The 17,653-nt window shown below is 45.1% G+C and overlaps 1 protein-coding gene across 1 annotated transcript in view; it reads left to right on the top strand.

The window, feature by feature from the left end:
- The window catches only part of RPS6KC1 (ribosomal protein S6 kinase C1), a 204,936-nt gene that overhangs the window by 72,629 nt on the left and 114,654 nt on the right, over window positions 1-17,653 (top strand). The window contains exons 6-7 of the mRNA XM_075339143.1: window positions 5,715-5,774; window positions 6,564-6,926. Of these exons, the coding sequence (XP_075195258.1) occupies window positions 5,715-5,774; window positions 6,564-6,926 (423 nt within the window). The remainder of the gene's footprint in view (window positions 1-5,714; window positions 5,775-6,563; window positions 6,927-17,653) is intronic.

Genomic DNA, 17,653 nt, shown 5'->3' with positions numbered 1-17,653 from the left:
CACTCTCTATACAGACACATCTGCAGGTTTTTCTCACTATCTGACATGAAATGAGAATAAACCTTTCCTTTTTTAGGTCAATTAGGATCCAAAATTATTTATATTTGCCAAATTCCAGAATAATGATAGAGAGAATGTTTTAAGGCATTTTTATTATTTTCTGCAAAGTCAAACGTTTCCCTCCATGTCATTAGTATTTGGTGCCATTGCCCTTACACTGTATGACTTGGGTGAAACGTTTTGGATATCATTCCACAAGCTTCTCACAATAGTTGGTATCAATTTGGGCTCAGTCCTCTTCACAGATCTGGTGTAATGGACCCATGTTTGGAGGTCGCTTTGCTCACTCCGGCCTTTTGAGCTTTGCCCATAAATTTTCAATAGGATTGATATCAGGGCTTTGTGATGGCCACTCCAAAACATTGACTTTGTTATCCTTAAGCCACTTAGTAACCAGTTTGGCAGTAGCTTCAGGTCATTGTCCATTTGGAAAACCCATTTCCGCCCAAGCTTTCAGTTCCTGGCTAATGACTTGAGATGTTCTTCAGTATTCCCACATAATCTTTCCTCATGATGCCAACTATTTTGTGAAGTGCACCAGTCCCTCCTGCAGCAAAACAACCCCACAACATGATGCTGTCACCCCCATAATTCACAGTTGGGATGGTGTTCTTAGGCTTCAAGGCTTCTCCTTTTTTCCTCCAAACGTAACAAGGGCCATTATGGCTAAACAGTTCAGTTTTAGTTTCATCAGACCACAGGACATGTCTCTGAAAATTAAGGTCTTTGTTCCTGCGTGCATTTGTAAACATTATCTGGATTTTTTAATGTTTCTTTTGGAGTAATGGCTTCTTCCTGGCAGAGTGGCCTTTCAGCCCATGTTGATACAGCACTCGTTTCACTGTGGATAATGACACAATCTTACCAGCTTCTGCCAGCATTTTCACAAGGTCTTTTGCTTTTGTTCTTGGGTTGATATGCACATGTCTGACCAAAGCACGTTCATCTCTGGTATACAGAAGCCGTCTCCTTCCTGAGCGGTATGATGGCTGGACATTCCCATCTTGTTTGTACTTGCGTATAATTGTTTGTACAGATGAACAAGGCACCTTCAGGTATCTGAAAATTGCATCCAAGGATGAACCAGATTTATGCAAGTTCACAATTCTCTTCCTGAGATCTTGGCTGATTTTTTTTTTTTTTTTTACTTTCCCATGATGCTACACAAAGACGCAGTGTGTTTCAGGTGTGCAGTAAAATACATCCACAGGTGTGTCTGTAATTAACTCAGATGTTGCCCATAAACTTATCAGAATCTTCCAAAGACATGACATCATCATATGGGCTGTCCCATATTGTTTAAAGGCATAGTACTCGTACTGAATGTAAACTTTTTTTACATTTGCATAAAGTAAAAGAAATGTCTTAAAATATTCTCAGATGTGTCTGTATAGAGAGCGGAGGGAAAAACCTGCAGATGTGTCTGTATAGAGAGCGGAGGGGAAAACCTGCAGATGTGTCTGTATAGAGAGCGGAGGGGAAAACCTGCAGATGTGTCTGTATAGAAAGCGAAGGGAAAAACCTGCAGATGTGTCTGTATAGAGAGCGGAGGGAAAAACCTGCAGATGTGTCTGTATAGAGAGCGGAGGGAAAAACCTGCCAGACTCAAAGAACTTCCTTATCGTTAACTTCCTTAAGTTTCTTTTACCAGAAGGGCCCAGCCAAGCTCATTATGTGCTGACATACCTCATCCTTCAGTGACGTGGGGCATTCACATGAATTTATTATCTATGATGCGGTTTTCTCACTTACGTTTGTTTCCCTATGCGATAGACCGCACTACATCATGTTGACGTTTCAGGCTCCTATTGGTTTAGACAGTATATAATTAGGCAAATCTCCCTTGTGATCTGAGACACGCCCCTATAAGAAGCATATTAGCGAAATGTGCGTTGGGGTTGAGGGCCATGGCACCAGGCACTGCCCCCAGAAGAAGCAGACTAGCAAAACATTTGTTGGGGTAGAGGGCCATTGCACTAGTCATTGCCCCCAGAAGAAGCAGACAATCAAAACATTTGTTGGGGTAGAGGGCCATTGCACTAGTCACTGCCCCTGGAAGAAGCAGACTAGCGAAACATGCGTTTGGGTAGAGGGCCATTGCACTAGGCACTGTCCCTGAGGAAGCAGACTGGTGAAACATGTGTCTTGAGTAAAGGGCTATGGCACAAGGTATTGCCTCTGCAAGAAGCAAACTGGCCAAACATGCATCATTGTGGAGAGGGCAATGGCATCAGGCACTGCCACCTTAAGGAGCAGACTAGCAAAACATGCGTTTGGGTAGAGGGTCATGGCACCAGGCACTGCCCCCGTTAGAAGCACACTAGTGAAACGTGTTTGGGTAGAGGGCAATTGCACTAGTCACTGCCCCTGGAAGAAGCAGACTAGTGAAACGCATGTAAGGGTGGGGGGCCACGGCACCAGGCACTTTATCTATAGTGATGAGTCACTAAACTTTTTTGGAACAAAATTGATCATCTTATCACTTCAACTGAGTCATTTTAGTTTTTTTTTTTTTTTTTTTTTGCACCTCTCTGGATCATGCCATCTTTAACTACTATCCTTCAGGCTACGGTATTACATGCAGGTTAACAATGTTTAGTACTCGGTGTTTTATGCCTTTTAAGATCTTTATAGGTTTTATAGTAAATAGCTGTATTCATCTCTGTCCCTTAGAGATATATACACTGCTGGCCAAAAGTATTGGCACCCCTGCAATTCTGTCAGATAATACTCCGTTTCTTCCTGAAAATGATTGCAATCACAAATTCTTTGGTATTATCTTCATTTATTTTGCTTGCAATGACAAAACACAAAAGAGAATGAAACAAAAATCAAATCATTGATCATTTCACACAAAACTCCAAAAATGGGCCAGACAAAAATATTGGCACCCTTAGCCTAATACTTGGTTGCACAACCTTTAGCCAAAATAACTGTGAACAACCTCTTCCGGTAACCATCAATGAGTTTTTTACAATGCTCTGCTGGAATTTTAGACCTTTCTTCTTTGGCAAACTGCTCCAGGTCCCTGAGATGTGAAGGGCGCCTTCTCCAAACTGCCATTTTGAGATCTCTCCACAGGTGTTCTATGGGGTTCAGGTCTGGACTCATTGCTGGCCACTTTAGTAGTCTCCAGTGCTTTCTCTCAAACCATTTTCTAGTGCTTTTTGAAGTGTGTTTTGGGTCATTGTCCTGCTGGAAGACCCATGACCTCTGAGGGAGACCCAGCTTTCTCACACAGGGCCCTACATTATGCTGCAAAATTTGTTGGTAGTCTTCAGACTTCATAATGCCATGCACACGGTCAAGCAGTCCAGTGCCAGAGGCAGCAAAGCAACCCCAAAGCATTAGGGAACCTCCGCCATGTTTGACTGTAGGGACCGTGTTCTTTTCTTTGAATGCCTCTTTTTTTTCCCTGTAAACTCTATGTTGATGGCTTTTCCCAAAAAGCTCTACTTTTGTCTCATCTGACTAGAGAACATTCTTCCAAAACGTTTTAGGCTTTCTCAGGTAAGTTTTGGCAAACTCCAGCCTGGCTTTGTTATGTCTCGGGGTAAGAAGTGGGGTGTTCCTGGGTATCCTACCATACAGTCCCTTTTCATTCAGACGCTGATGGATAGTACGGGTTTACACTGTTGTACCCTCGGACTGCAGGGCAGCTTGAACTTGTTTGGATGTTGGTCGAGGTTCTTTATCCACCATCCGCACAATCTTGCGTTGAAATCTCTCGTCAATTTTTATTTTCCTTCCACATCTAGGGAGGTTAGCCACAGTGCCATGGGCTTTACACTTCTTGATGACACTGTGCACCGTAGACACAGGAACTTTCAGGTCTTTGGAGATGGACTTGTAGCCTTGAGATTGCTCATGCTTCCTCACAATTTGGATTCTCAAGTCCTCAGACAGTTCTTTGGTCTTCTTTGTTTTCTCCATGCTCAATGTGGTACACACAAGGACACAGGACAGAGGTTGAGGCAACTTTAATCCATGTCACCTGCTGCAAGTGTGATTTAGTTATTGCCAACACCTGTTAGGTGCCACAGGTAAGTTACAGGGGCTGTTAATTACACAAATTACAGAAACATCACTTGATTTTTCAAACAGTGCCAATACTTTTGTCCACCCCCTTTTTTATGTTTAGTGTGGAATTATATCCAATTTGGCTTTATGACAATTTATTTTTATATTTTTCACTGAAGACAAATTAAATGAAGATAATACCAAAGAATGTGTGATTGCAATCATTTTCAAGAAGAAACTGAGCATTATCTGACAGAATTGCAGGGGTGCCAATACTTTTGGCTAGCACTGTATTCCTTGGCATAAATATTTTGTACCTGGTGCTGTCAGCCCCTCAGTGACACTTTTTTTTGTATTTTATTTTAATCATATTAATAAAATCTAGTATTTAATATTTATAGTAAATATAGTCTCTCTGTCTCTCTCCCAGTCTGTCTGTGTGTCGCTGTGTCTGTCTCTGTCTGTCTCTTTCCTTGTCTCTGTGTCTTTCTATCTCTCCGTCTGTCTTTGTATCAGTCTATCTGTCTCTATCTCTGAGTCTGTGTCTGTCTCTCTATCTCTGTGTCTGTGTCATTCTGTCTGTCGCTTTTTTCTGTCTCTCTATCCGTCTCCCCACTGACATATTACCTCACACATAAGCTTCTTATACTAACAATGTCCTTTGTTCCTATAGCAACCAATCACAGCTGCTATTAATAAACTGTAGTTCCAGGCTCCATTCACTTTAATGGAGGCATGTTTTTTGGAGAGTAACTGTAAAGCGCGGGGTTAAATTTTCCTATCAAAACATAGTGTACGACGTTCCCTTGGTCACATGGGGTGTCTGTGTAAAATTTGGTGATTTGTAAATGCGACGTTGCGGATATATGTGTGTATGTATGTATGTATGTATGTATATGTATATGTATGTGTATATATATAATATATAAATATACACACGTGTGTGTGTGTGTGTGTGTGTGTGTGTGTGTATATATAATATATATATATTATAAAATTATATTTCTGGAAGAAAAAAAATAGGACCCCCCCTAACAAAAAAAATGAGTTCTCAGTTTTATAAAAAAAAAAACGAGAACTCATTTTTTTAGTTTTTGGGGGGGTCTTATTTTTTTTTATTCCTGAAATACTGACATACTTTTGTCTATGGGCTGAGGTAAGGTGTAAATAGACCCTTATTCATACCCCTGGGTCCCTTTCTCAGCAAGTTGATCATTACATTCCCCATGTGTTTTAGAAAGGAAATCTGTTCTTATTTTATTTTTTTTGCCTAATGGAAGAGTAAAATAACAAATATTAGTGTTGTCATGATCCAAGATAGGGAGAAACGACTCTTGAATGTAACATTGGAGGCTGCAGACCCTTCACTACAGGACCTGAACGGAGTTGCAGTACCGGGTGCAGCCACTTGGCGGTAAACAGTGCCCTACTGAATGATGGGGGTTCTCCGTGATCACTGTCATACTAATTTGCACACTAATTTGAACTATATAGGATTTTTACCTCCAATATTTTATTGTAAATGCCTGGTATAAAGTACGGACACAAGCCACATACTCTGAAAACCAAAATGAATACATTTTTATTATTTATTTATTTTCTCAATTTTAATGTTATATTTCTTTTTATTATAGTAAGAAAAGATTCTTGTGGATTAGATGATGTGACCTTTACTAGCCAGTCTGAATGTGGGGGTGAGTTATTTATTTCCAATTTTTTTTTTAATAATGTTGACTTTTTTTTTTTCTTTTTTTTTGAGGCACTAATCCTATAAAATTCCAAGAAATATAGCTCCTCACTATTCGATCCACCACTTATGATTATTAAATAGTCTGTCTTGTAGAGATCATACAGAGAACACCGGGTTTAATTTCTGTTGATCGGAAAATGACTACCTGACATTGTAACCTCTAAGTCAGGGGGGCGGGGCTTTTATTCTACTGGAGTCAGCAGAGGGGGGAGGCTCCTGCTGCAGGCAGTTGTAGAATAGCTGCCCAGAGGACAGTGAAGAGGAGGCGGGTGACATGGCTGGGTTCCTATGATACACAGAGAAGACTTTATATATTTCTCTGTTATAAAGTATGAAGTTATTGAGGGATGAGTTTTTGTTTTTTTTCCAAATGCTTTTACGTGGTGTTTCCTTCTTGGACATTGCCAGTGTTATAGGTGCAGATCCCACCTCTGGGAGTGGCACCTATCCGGAGAAGGGGGCCCTTCTTACACTACCGGGAGCACAGGGGTGGCTCTTTCCATTCACATCTATAGGAGTGCTGATACCCTTTCTGAACTCCCATTGAAGTCTACAGAGTGAGTCCATGAGCTCGCTCAGTCCCGCTAAACAAAAACCTCCGATACCAAGACACCCCAATGAATAAGGGGCACTCTCCTTTTCCTTCCAACCTCTTGGAGCGTTATGTTTCCCACTAACGTCTGGATCTTCATCGGTTAATATTATACTTTTTTTTATTTTTTGGCTTTCTCAGGTCTCTCCAGTGACAGCGACCTCCTCTCGCTGACCGTGGATATCGATTCTCTGTCCGGGACAGACGATGGAATGGCTTCCAATCAGATCTCACCCAGTAAACCGTTCTCCGTTTCTCCGTCCCCCGGGTCGTCGGCGCTGAACTTTCCAGGTTCCAGCTATGAAGGGGTTAAAACAGAGTCGGAAAAGGAGAGCCGCAACATGTTCACCGCCAAACTAAAGCAGAAGCTCGGCAAATCCGATTACCTGACGAGGGCTGGCGAGCTGATCACCTTGGCCATGAAGAAGGAGGTGGAGCAGGACTACGAAGCCGCTTTCGGGTTTTACAGGAAAGGTGTCGATCTCCTCCTGGAGGGTGTACAAGGTGACTATAGCAGGGAAGAAGCCTTACTTGTAAATTGCTTAAAGGGTTAATGTAAACCTATAGAAAGCAGGAGTGGCCCCATCAGCCAATTCAGACCGGGCGTTTCTGACCTCCATTATGGGATCAGTGGAGACCCCAGCGGTCAGGTCACCACCAGTCTACCACTTAGCCACTATCCGTAGGATAATTGGGAATAACCCTCTAAAGGGAACCGTTCAGGTCCAATATGCACCCAGTACCACGAGCAGTTCTGGGTGCATATATCTAATCTCTGCCTAACTCTCCCGGTATCTAATATTTCTGAAGATCCTTTATTATATGCTAATGAGGCCAGGGAATAGTCGCAAGGGCGTCAGTTCCCTTGCCTAGTCTGCCCCTTTAGCATGTTAGTACGTCCACAGGGGCGTACTAACATGGTAAAGGGGCCAACTAGCCAAGAGAACTAATGCCCTTGAGACTAGTTTCTGGCCTCATTAGCATATGATAAAGCAGAGGTCGGGAACCTTTGTCTCGCGAGCCAGATGTGGCTCTTTTGATGGCTGCATCTGGCTCGCAGATACATTTTTAATAAAAAATATACCGTATTTTCCGGTTTGTAAGACTCACTTATTCCTCCCCAAAACTGGGGAAAATGGGTGTGCTTCTTAAAAACCGGTGGCGGCATTGGTGGCGCAGGGTCTGCGATACTGCAGGCTCGTGGGGTGTCGCGGCGTTGGGCGCTATTGATCTGTCGGCTGCTTTGAATCTCCCTCAGTTGACGAGATCGACTTTAAGAAAAGGGCCGCGGAGGCGTGTGTGCGCAGATAAGACTCCATGGCCATTTTCTTGAAGTCCATCGCATCAATCTGCATACGCGTCGCGGCCATTTTCTTGAAGTCAATCTCGTCAATTGTTGGAAATTCAAAGCAGCCTGACAACAGATCAATGGCGCCTGCCGCTGTGACGCCCCACGAGCCGGCAACAGTATCGCCGATCCTCCACACACTGACCCTTTTGAGCCGCGACACCCCCTCCTCTGTACCCGTAGCATCAACCATCCTACCTCCTGGGACCTACGGAGCCTATCCACCACCGCCGCTGCCCCCCCGGTGAGTATGGCTCTCACGGAATTACATTTTAAAATATGTGGCGTTCATGGCGATCTCAGCCAAAAAGGTTCCTGACCCCTGTTATAAAGGATCTTTAGGAATACTTTTTCTAAAGATCCCTTTATCTATGCTAGTGTATACAGGGACGGTTAGGCAGGGATTAGCAATATGCACCCAGAACTGCTCGTGGGTCTGGGTCTATAGTGCACCTGACAGGTTCCCTTTAAGATGATTAGCCAACTTTTCTGAAAGGTTAAATTGTACAGCTCCTCTGTTATTCCTCCTGGAATTGTGTCAATAGATAGACCATTAATGTGACAGTAGGGCGTATCCCCACTCCTACCATTGTCCAATCAATCCCTGCAGTGTCAGCCTTGAGACGCCCCCCTTTTGTCAAGGAATAACCTCTCCCCTTTGTCAAATTATTCATAAATTTGTTTTTTGGACAGCTGAAAAATGAAACAATTTTAGAAAAGGTGCTCCAGAATTGTAACTTTATGAAGAGTGTAAGTGTATCAGGGAAGAAGCCAAGGCCTCCTTATAGCTTATGGATGTTTACTTCTACTTAAAGGCAATCGGTAAGCAGGTTTGTGCTATGTAATCTGAAGACCGCATGCTGCAAGGGTTAACACAGAGAATTCAGGGATACCTGTCTTGTCAAGGTTTGATCTGTTGTTTATTTGGTATGTTTGTTTAAGCAGCAGGAGTTATCATTAATCAGAATACAATGTCAGGAGCACGGCAGCCCTGTACGCCCCCTTCTCTGATTGACACCTCAATGTTAATGTGCAATCTCTATAGAGGGCCTGGTGGGGGCGGGGACAGCTCTCTCAGCTCTGCTGCATAATTAAATCTAAATACTCTGTGTTAGAATGGCTGCATCCAGTAATCTAAGTGATACATCGTTGGATTCAGGGTCTCTTTGCCTACATCATGCTGTTCTCTAATGAGCTAGCAAAAATCTGCTGACAGATTCCCTTTAAATGTATGTATTTATTATTCTTGCAGTTGGGTTTCTTTAAAAATGTTGCAGTGTTTGGCTTCTTCAGGCTCCATTTTCCCTTTCACATTGCTGACTGCAGAATGAGTTCATTGAAAATCTGTCAGTGAGCGCTCATCCTGAACTGTCTGTTTCTGATATCCTCTGAGCTGATTTGTGACCTCAGACCACATCAAAGTTGAACTGAGCTTTGATGTGGTCCCGTGGCCATAAATCAGCACAGAGGAGCTCAAAAAAGTTGGGTTAAAGTGTTAAAAAGTCAGAATGAGTTCACTTATTGATGGAAAGAACGCATTCTGTAGCCAACAGTGGAAAACAAAAAGCCTGTAAAAGCCAAACTGTGCTATATTTTTAAAGAAATCGAATTGCAAAACGAATTTTAGCCCCAAATAAATTAATTTAAATGAGTTGTCCAGCCATGTAGTTTGGAAGAACCATACTTTAGATAAATCATCAATATCAGATCACTGGGGGTCTGACGCCTGCCAAACCACCGATGACCTGAAACTCGAAAGAAAAAAAAGAGTTCATAAGACCTAAAACCTAATGGTTTACATCCTAATGTTATGTTTTAGCATATATGCTGTTAATAGTTTTGCATGTATCTTAACATTTATCTTTAACATGTATCTTAACATTTGGTGTCCATGGTTGTCCGCTACTTTAAACCCTTTCTGTACATCCGGATTGTGAGTGGTTTCTCGCAATCAGGTGTACAGTTGTGTCAGAAATGGCTGGGCACAGAAGTTGTGGCAGCGTAATCCCAAACAGGAGCCAGTTGTTAATAGTATTGCATGTATCTGAACATGGGGTTGTCCATGGTTGTCCACTGCTTTAAATACTTCCAGATTGTGAGTGGTTTCCCGCTATTGGGTGTACAGTTAGGTCTCGAAAATAGCACGGGCACTGACGTTGTGCCAGCATCGTTTCAAACAGGAGTCGGATGTTTTATAGTTTTGCGTGTATCTGAACATGGTGTTGTCCATGGTTGTCCACTGCTTTATTCCCTTTCTGTACTCCCAGATTGCGAGTTCTTTCCTGCAGTCCTCAGGTGTACAGTTACATCTCAGAAATGTCACGGGCAAAGAAGTTGTGCCAGACAGCTCCTGTTTGGAGTGACGCTGTTAGTAGTATTTTATGTATCTGAACATGCTGTTGTCCATGGTTGTCCACTTCTTTGGTCCCATTCTGTACGTCCAAGTTGTGAATTCTTTCCCACAGTCGGGTCTACAGTTACGTCTTGGAAATGACACAGGCACAGAAGTTGTGCCAGCATCATCCCAAACAGGAGTCGGCTGTTACTAGTATTGCATGTATCTGAACATGGTGTTGTCCATGGTTGTCCACTACTTTGATCCCTTTCTGTATGTCCAGATTGTGTGTGGTTTCCCGTAATCAGATATACAGTTACGTCCTGGAAATGGCACGGGCACAGAAATTGTGCCATCATCATGCCAAACAGGAGCCGGCTTTTACTAGTATTGCATGTATCTGAACATGCTGTTGTCCATGGTTGTCCACTACTTTGATCCCTTTCTGTATGTCCAGATTGTGTGTGGTTTCCCGTAATCAGATATACAGTTATGTCTTGGAAATGGCACAGGCACAGATGTTGTGCCACGTCTTCAGAAACAGAAGCCAGTATTGAATGTATCTGAACATGGTGTTGTCCATGGTTGTCCACTACTTTAAACCCTTTCTGTCAATCCAGATTGTGAGTTCTTTTCTGCAATTAGGTGTACAGTTACGTCTCGGAAATGGCGCAGGCACAGAAGTTGTGCCAGCGTCATCCCAAACAGGAGTCGGCTGTTAATAGTATTGCATGTATCTGAACATGGTGTTGTCCATGGTTGTCCACTTCTTTAAACCCTTTCTGTCCATCCAGATTGTGAGTTCTTTCCTGCAATCAGGTGTACAGTTACGTCTCCGAAATGGAACGGGCACAGAAGCCGTCTGTTAATCGCAGTTGTGTGTACTGGGTAGCTACCAATCCCAGCACTTAAACCCTTCACATGCCACTGTCAGAAATGACAGTGGCATGTGAAGGGGTTTGACAGAGGGAGATTGCTCCATCTGCACACATCGTTTAATGAATTAGCTGCATCGTACCCCAGCAACTGGCATGGACAACACCAGTTTTAATGAATTTGGCCCCATTTCTTCTCTTAGCTCCTGCTTTGGACCAAGCTCCTTTCTCACAGAGCCCATAGGCATGTGCCGAGTTGCCTAAATAACCTTGATAACCATTTGATTTGTTCGTTTGGTCGTCCCGGGACCCTCTGATTGTCCAATGTGGGGTTTAACAAGCGCGTATGCTTACAATCAGCCTCACCTATATCCTCCATGTGAGCTTAGTCATTACCACCTCTCCGTATATTGTAGTTAACCTCCCGAATTGCAGCACTCCAGTCTCTCGCAATGTTTACAGCCACCCCTTGCCGCCCGCCGCCTAATGTGTTCCCACCGCATGGATTATTTACATTCAGCATCAAAACAGTTATTTACCTCCTCGCGACTCCCGACGCATTTCTATAGGTTGGATTGTATAAAAAAAAAACCAAAACAACTCTGCGCAATTAATTGGCATTCTCAGACGGCTCATTGTTCCCGGGAGATGGGCAGCCAGGCGTGATATTGGTACGTTTCGGAGCAAAGGAGTAATTTCTCGTCTGCCTGTAAATGTGCGTTAAGTTTGGTTTTACAGGTAATTAAGTAGCTTTTGAGTTTATGTTCTGTTTGCACTACCAGAAAAAAAAAAAAAAAAAGGCCGGGAAATAAGCACTTGCACATCGCCGCCGCCGTCGCCGCACCATCATTTGCTTAAAAAGACTTATAATTACAGTTGACGAAGCATGGACACCATAAAAATGCATTAGTTAGGCTTGACACGTTAATTACCTGTTTTTGCAGATGTTTTTATGTATTGTTATGCGAACAGTTTACAAAATAATTACAGGAAAGTCAAATGGAAAATAAACCAAGGGGGAGGTTTCTGTAGCTGAAATATTTTCATTCATGCGGATCTGGATTAGCCGCAGCTGCTGATTTCCCCGGTAAAAGCCGGGAATCTCGAAGGGTTTATATTAAGGGTCTTTAATTTTGGGAGCCGCGCTGCATTTTTATAAGTGTGAGCAGACAATATATCATCAGCGCAGGCGGCAGAGAGCGCTCCATGGATATGTACAGGGAACGCAGAAAGGATCGGCAAATGATTTCTATCATTAAATAGGTGTATAGTTTATATCTACTGATCAGGGTAAGAGACTGTCTGTACAGAAGACTCCTGTGCGCTCTAATTTCTGCTCCTGATTTTCATTTCTTGCCATCTCTATATTGCTCCTCTCTCGGCGGCTGTCCCCCATTTTTGCTCCTCTCTCTGCAGCTGCTCTCTGCTTTTACTCCTTTCTCGGCGGCTGCCCCCTGCTTTTACTCCTTTTTCGGCGGCTGTACCCTGCTTTTGCTCCTTTCTCAGCGGCTGCCCCCTGCTTGTGCTCCCCTCTCGGCGGTTGTCCTTTGCTTTGGTTTCCCTCTCTGCAGCTGCTCTCTGCTTTTACTCCTCTTTCGGCGGCTGCCCCCTGCTTTTGCTCTTCTCTCGGCGGCTTTACCCCATTTTTTCTCCCCTCTCGGCGGCTGTCCTTTGCTTTGGCTCCCCTCTCTGCAGCTGCTCTCTGCTTTTACTCCTTTCTCGGCGGCTGTACCCTGCTTTTGCTCCTTTCTCAGCGGCTGCCCCCTGCTTGTGCTCCCCTCTCGGCGGTTGTCCTTTGCTTTGGTTTCCCTCTCTGCAGCTGCTCTCTACTTTTACTCCTCTCTCGGCGGCTGCCCCCTGCTTTTGCTCTTCTCTCGGCGGCTTTACCCCATTTTTGCTCCCCTCTCGGCGGCTGTCCTTTGCTTTGGCTCCCCTCTCTGCAGCTGCTCTCTGATTTTACTCCTTTCTCCGCGGCTGCCCCCTGCTTGTGCTCCTCTCTCAGCGGCTGCCCCCGGCTTGTGCTCCTTTCTAGACAACTGACCCCGCTTTTGCTCCTCTCTTGGCAGCTGCCCCCGCTTTTGCTCCTCTTGGCAGCTGCCCCCGCTTTTGCTCCTCTATCGGCAGCTGCCCCCACGTTTGCTCCACTGCAGCAGCCCCTTACTTTTCCTCCTCTCTCTGCAGCTGCTCCCCTCTTTGGCTCTGCTCTTGGCTCGCCTCTTTGCAGTTGCCCTGTATTTGCTTCTATCTTGGCAGCTGACCCCCTCTTTTGCTCCACTCTCAGTGGCTGTCTCCACCTTTGCCCCTTTCTTAGTTGCTGCCCTGGCTTGGGCTCTGCTCTCGGCGGCAGCTGCCCCCCACTTTTACTCCTCTCTGGGACTGCTCCTGTTCTTGCTCTGATCTTGATAGCTGCCCCCACTTTTGTTCCTCTCTCGGCGGCTGCCCCAGCTTTTGCTGGGGCAGGTTCCTTTCCCTAAATCATCTTGGAGATAAGCGGTTTACTTGCATCTGTTTGTTCTCCCTGTTTCTTCTTTAGGACGTAGTGATGTTGACTAACGCTCATCCCACCCGGTCATTACCCAAGGCCCAGTTCAGGGTCAGTCAGGGCCAGGTATCCTGCTTGGCGCATAGTGATGGGATCTATGTAGGGATGTCAGGGGATCCAGGGGCCAGTGGAAGATTTTATCACTATCCCTAGACACAGGGTTTCCATCTTCCCTCCTCTCCTTTTTTTTTTTTTTTTTTCCCATAGCTAGCGTAACACGTACAGGGACATGGTCTGATCATACCACACCTCCTGGGCAGGGGAAGACACAAAAGATAGTATGAAGACCTTACCGTACGGGATCATAGCTTTATGTGAGGTAAAACATTTCCCTGCCTGTTTTTAAAAGATGTTTCACCTTAAAGGAAAAATGATTTGCGATCCCGTGCTGTAATGTCTGTATACTTTATTACTTCCTCCCCGGCCCAGGAGCATTGTGGTATGATCAGACCATAATCCTGTACAGTCAGACACGGCCATTACACAGTACACAGCAGGGACACATATATAAAATTATCTCAGCACAGGAACATTTTTTTTAACACATCCAATTGTAGAAATTACTATAATTCCAAGATCTATTGATTAAAATTAACTTTTTTTCCCCCTGGGAAAACCCCTTTAACTGCATGAGTTGTGTAGTATAACCCAAGCTTAGCCCGGTGACCATACACATTAGAAAGTAAGATGAAGTTTGAGCAACCGTTGCTCGGATGATCGTTTGGTGAGTGATCGTTACTTTGGTGCAGCCATGTATATGTGAAGCCCAGGTGTAGCTGTGCATTACCTTCAAGGACTCCACGTGTAGGGACAGTCTGGTCACAGGTAGGTTGTCTTCTTAGGAGTTTCGTGACGCCACTCTCGGTATTGCGGTCAGGGGACTGCCACTGCAGGTTAGGGGATGCCTGGGGCTGTTGGTAGAGGCAGTTAGATGGTGTGGCTCCCCGAGAGTGGGGCTGGCCCCAGGGCCCGGTTTGAGTGTGTGGAACCACAGGTCGCAGAATGACTCACACGCACAACCAAAATGTCTTTCAGGGGTTTTACTCACATCAGGTGGCAGGGGTGAGTAACCCGGGCGTAGCTGTGATGAACCAAATAGGGAACCAGGCTCCTTCAGGCTGACTTGTGAGGGTGGCTACCGGCTCGCCTTCCCAGCCCTTGTGTTTTTGTGGTGACCCCGACTTGAAGTCCTACTGGGGTCACCCAGGGAAGTTGCTTCTGCCTGTTTCCCCCCTATTCGGCCCGTCTGCTTGTAGCCTGGACCAGGTCACTCCGGCTGCTTGCCTCTTGTGAACTATGGGCCCTCTCTTCACTACGTGGCTGCGGACTCTGTGGTGTTATGGTGAGGGTCTGAAGTGCCCCCACCGGCAGGTTGAGCAGGCCAACTGAATGGGCCCCTGCTCTGGGAACCTGTAACCCGTATGGGCCTGGTACCTCCCTGGCAGTCCCCGTACTCAGCCACCGCTTTGCCTCCAGCCTCGGGTGGTTTTTGGGCGGCACTACCAGGTGACCAATCTCCCCCGTCAGTAGCCACTGCACGTGCGTTGTCAGAATCGTGACAGCCTCCAGGGTCTGCTTCTTGCGTCTGCTCTCCTTGAGCTGCACTAACTGACTGGTTCACTACTCCCTCCCCACTGTGCCTGCCTATGCCACCTATCAACCAGGCTCTCTACCACACCCCTTGAGTGGAGATGGAGGCCTCGCCCCCTCCTGGACTCCCCAGGGGTCCCTTCAAAGGTCCATGTGGGAGACCTGATTACTATGCGCTCGTGTAACCACACCCCGGTCAGCCTTCTGGATTACCTGTGCTGTACTGACCCAGCATGGGTGCAGTACTCAGTGGTGCCTGACCAGGTCAGGGGCGCCACATATATTATAGTACATATTGACCTTACATGTCTAATGATACCAGACAAAGAATAAGTTCTTTAAAAAAAAGGATCGTTCATGGATGGAAAATCATTTTATTTGTCTGTTACACAAAATAATCAATCACACTTAAAGAGTGACAATTTTTTCAGTTAATTATCCTCCTTCATTCCAAAGGTATGATTTTTTTTTTGTGTAATATACCTAATTGCTTTATATGCTGTGCATCAGTGCTGTTTTACATGCCCAGTTCATGCTTCTTAAGAAGCTGATTTCAACTGCTGCTCAGCAAGATCAGTTGGATATATTCCATCAGTCCGTATAGGGGAAATTTCATGTGCTAGTTACTGATGAAGGCCAGGTTTGGGCCGCAACGTTTAACTACACTGAGTGTGAAATAAAAATAATTAGATTTCACTTGACCTGGCAGTGCCTCGTATCTATTATTGCTGTACACGGTTTGGAAACCTACGTGAGCACCCAAGCAACATAATTTTAAATGTAGAAGTGCCTTATCCTATTGAAGAGGAAATTTCCTGTCTGAGTAAGGGGAATGGGAGCAGAGATGCTCACAGGGGAATTCTCAATCACCATCTGTTTATATACTGTACATATCTTTGATGGGCAGCAGATGAAAGCAACGTCTAAAAGAGCATAAGTTCCATGCAGAATGAGGTTTGTGAGTGGAGGAAAATTAAGTATTTTTTTTAGTATAATTAAGAAATAGTGCGTTACTCTTTAATTTGAGATGACGATGGTCTGTGATTGGTCGTTTATTTTTTTTTTTTTTTTTTACACAAGCAATAATTTTTTTTTTTTTAAATTGTCCATTTTCATAAACTAATGTCTTGTGTATGGGCCTGTTTAGGCTTGTGGTCACATCCTGTTGTCCTTTATGACACTCCGAGATTGATCTTTACTCCACCTGCTTGTATACTTGGACCCTCTAATACAGGGGTGGGGAACCTTTTTACTGCCGGGGGCCATTTGGAAAATTCTACCAACCTTCGGGGGCCGCACAAAATTATCAACTTGAAAATGACCCGGCTATAATTAGTCAAACAATTAACTCTCCCCTATACCCCTACTGTGGCGGCCGTAGATGATTCTCTTTGGTGCGCTGTGATGTTTGCTTCTCACAACTGCTTTTCCAGGTTTGTCTTTGTTTGAAGCGCAGATTGGTAAATCATATATATCACACAGTAGACACTGTACATACACACACCGCTCTGACACACTGGCCGTATACTGCACACAGCCTTCACACAGGTTTCCTATTTTACACCACCCACGATACACACTGGCCATATATAGTACACATGCACAGGAGATACTGTATACTGCATACAGCACTCACACGCCGTATACAGCACACACACAAGCCATACACAGCACTCACACGCCGTATACAGCACACACACAAGCCATACACAGCACTCACACGCCGTATACAGCATACACACAAGCCATACACAGCACTCACACGCCGTATACAGCACACACACAAGCCATACACAGCACTCACACGCCGTATACACAGCAGACACACGCCGTATAAACAGCGCGCACACACAGCACACATGCCGCACACACAGCACACACGCCGTATACACAGCGCACACGCCGTATACACAGCACATACACAGCACACACGCCGTATACACAGCACATACACAGCACACACGCCGTATACACAGCACATACACAGCACACACGCCGTATACACAGCACACGCACATGTATACACAACAGACGCTGGACACTGAAGTCACAAATACATTTGATATATGGTGGTATATATTAGATATAAACACACTTAGCGCAGATATAAGTACCTGCTGCTTAGGTGCCCTGTAAGATCAGGTGCAGCACAAGTGATGGATGCAGCAGCTCAGCTAAAGGGCTGGCTTCATTCTCGTCTTCTCTCCAAGAAAAGACCTCCTAGACCTGAGCAGCCGAGCACAGAACGGGAGGGTGAGAGGCAGCACGCACAGCACTATGCAGCCTTCTATGTCCCGTACAGGCCCCAACCCCATCACTCTGATTCTAGCTGTAATCTCACAGGGAGCATGTAGGAGCCAGAGGGAGGAAGTCCCACCCCCAGTGCTGTCTGCCGGCAATAGACAAGATGAGCGGCTGCCCGAGCACCGCAGCCACTGGGAATCTGCTCCAGTGCCCCGGGGGCCACAGAAAAGGTCATCGCGGGCCGCATACGGCCCGCGGGCCGGAGGTTCCCCACCCCTGCTCTAATACAAACAACTC

Source organism: Anomaloglossus baeobatrachus, chromosome 3 (genome assembly GCF_048569485.1).
Source record: "Anomaloglossus baeobatrachus isolate aAnoBae1 chromosome 3, aAnoBae1.hap1, whole genome shotgun sequence".
In the NCBI taxonomy this organism is placed as follows: domain Eukaryota; kingdom Metazoa; phylum Chordata; class Amphibia; order Anura; family Aromobatidae; genus Anomaloglossus; species Anomaloglossus baeobatrachus.
Note: the sequence above shows the minus strand (reverse complement) of the source record. Positions and strands in the feature narration are given on the sequence as shown.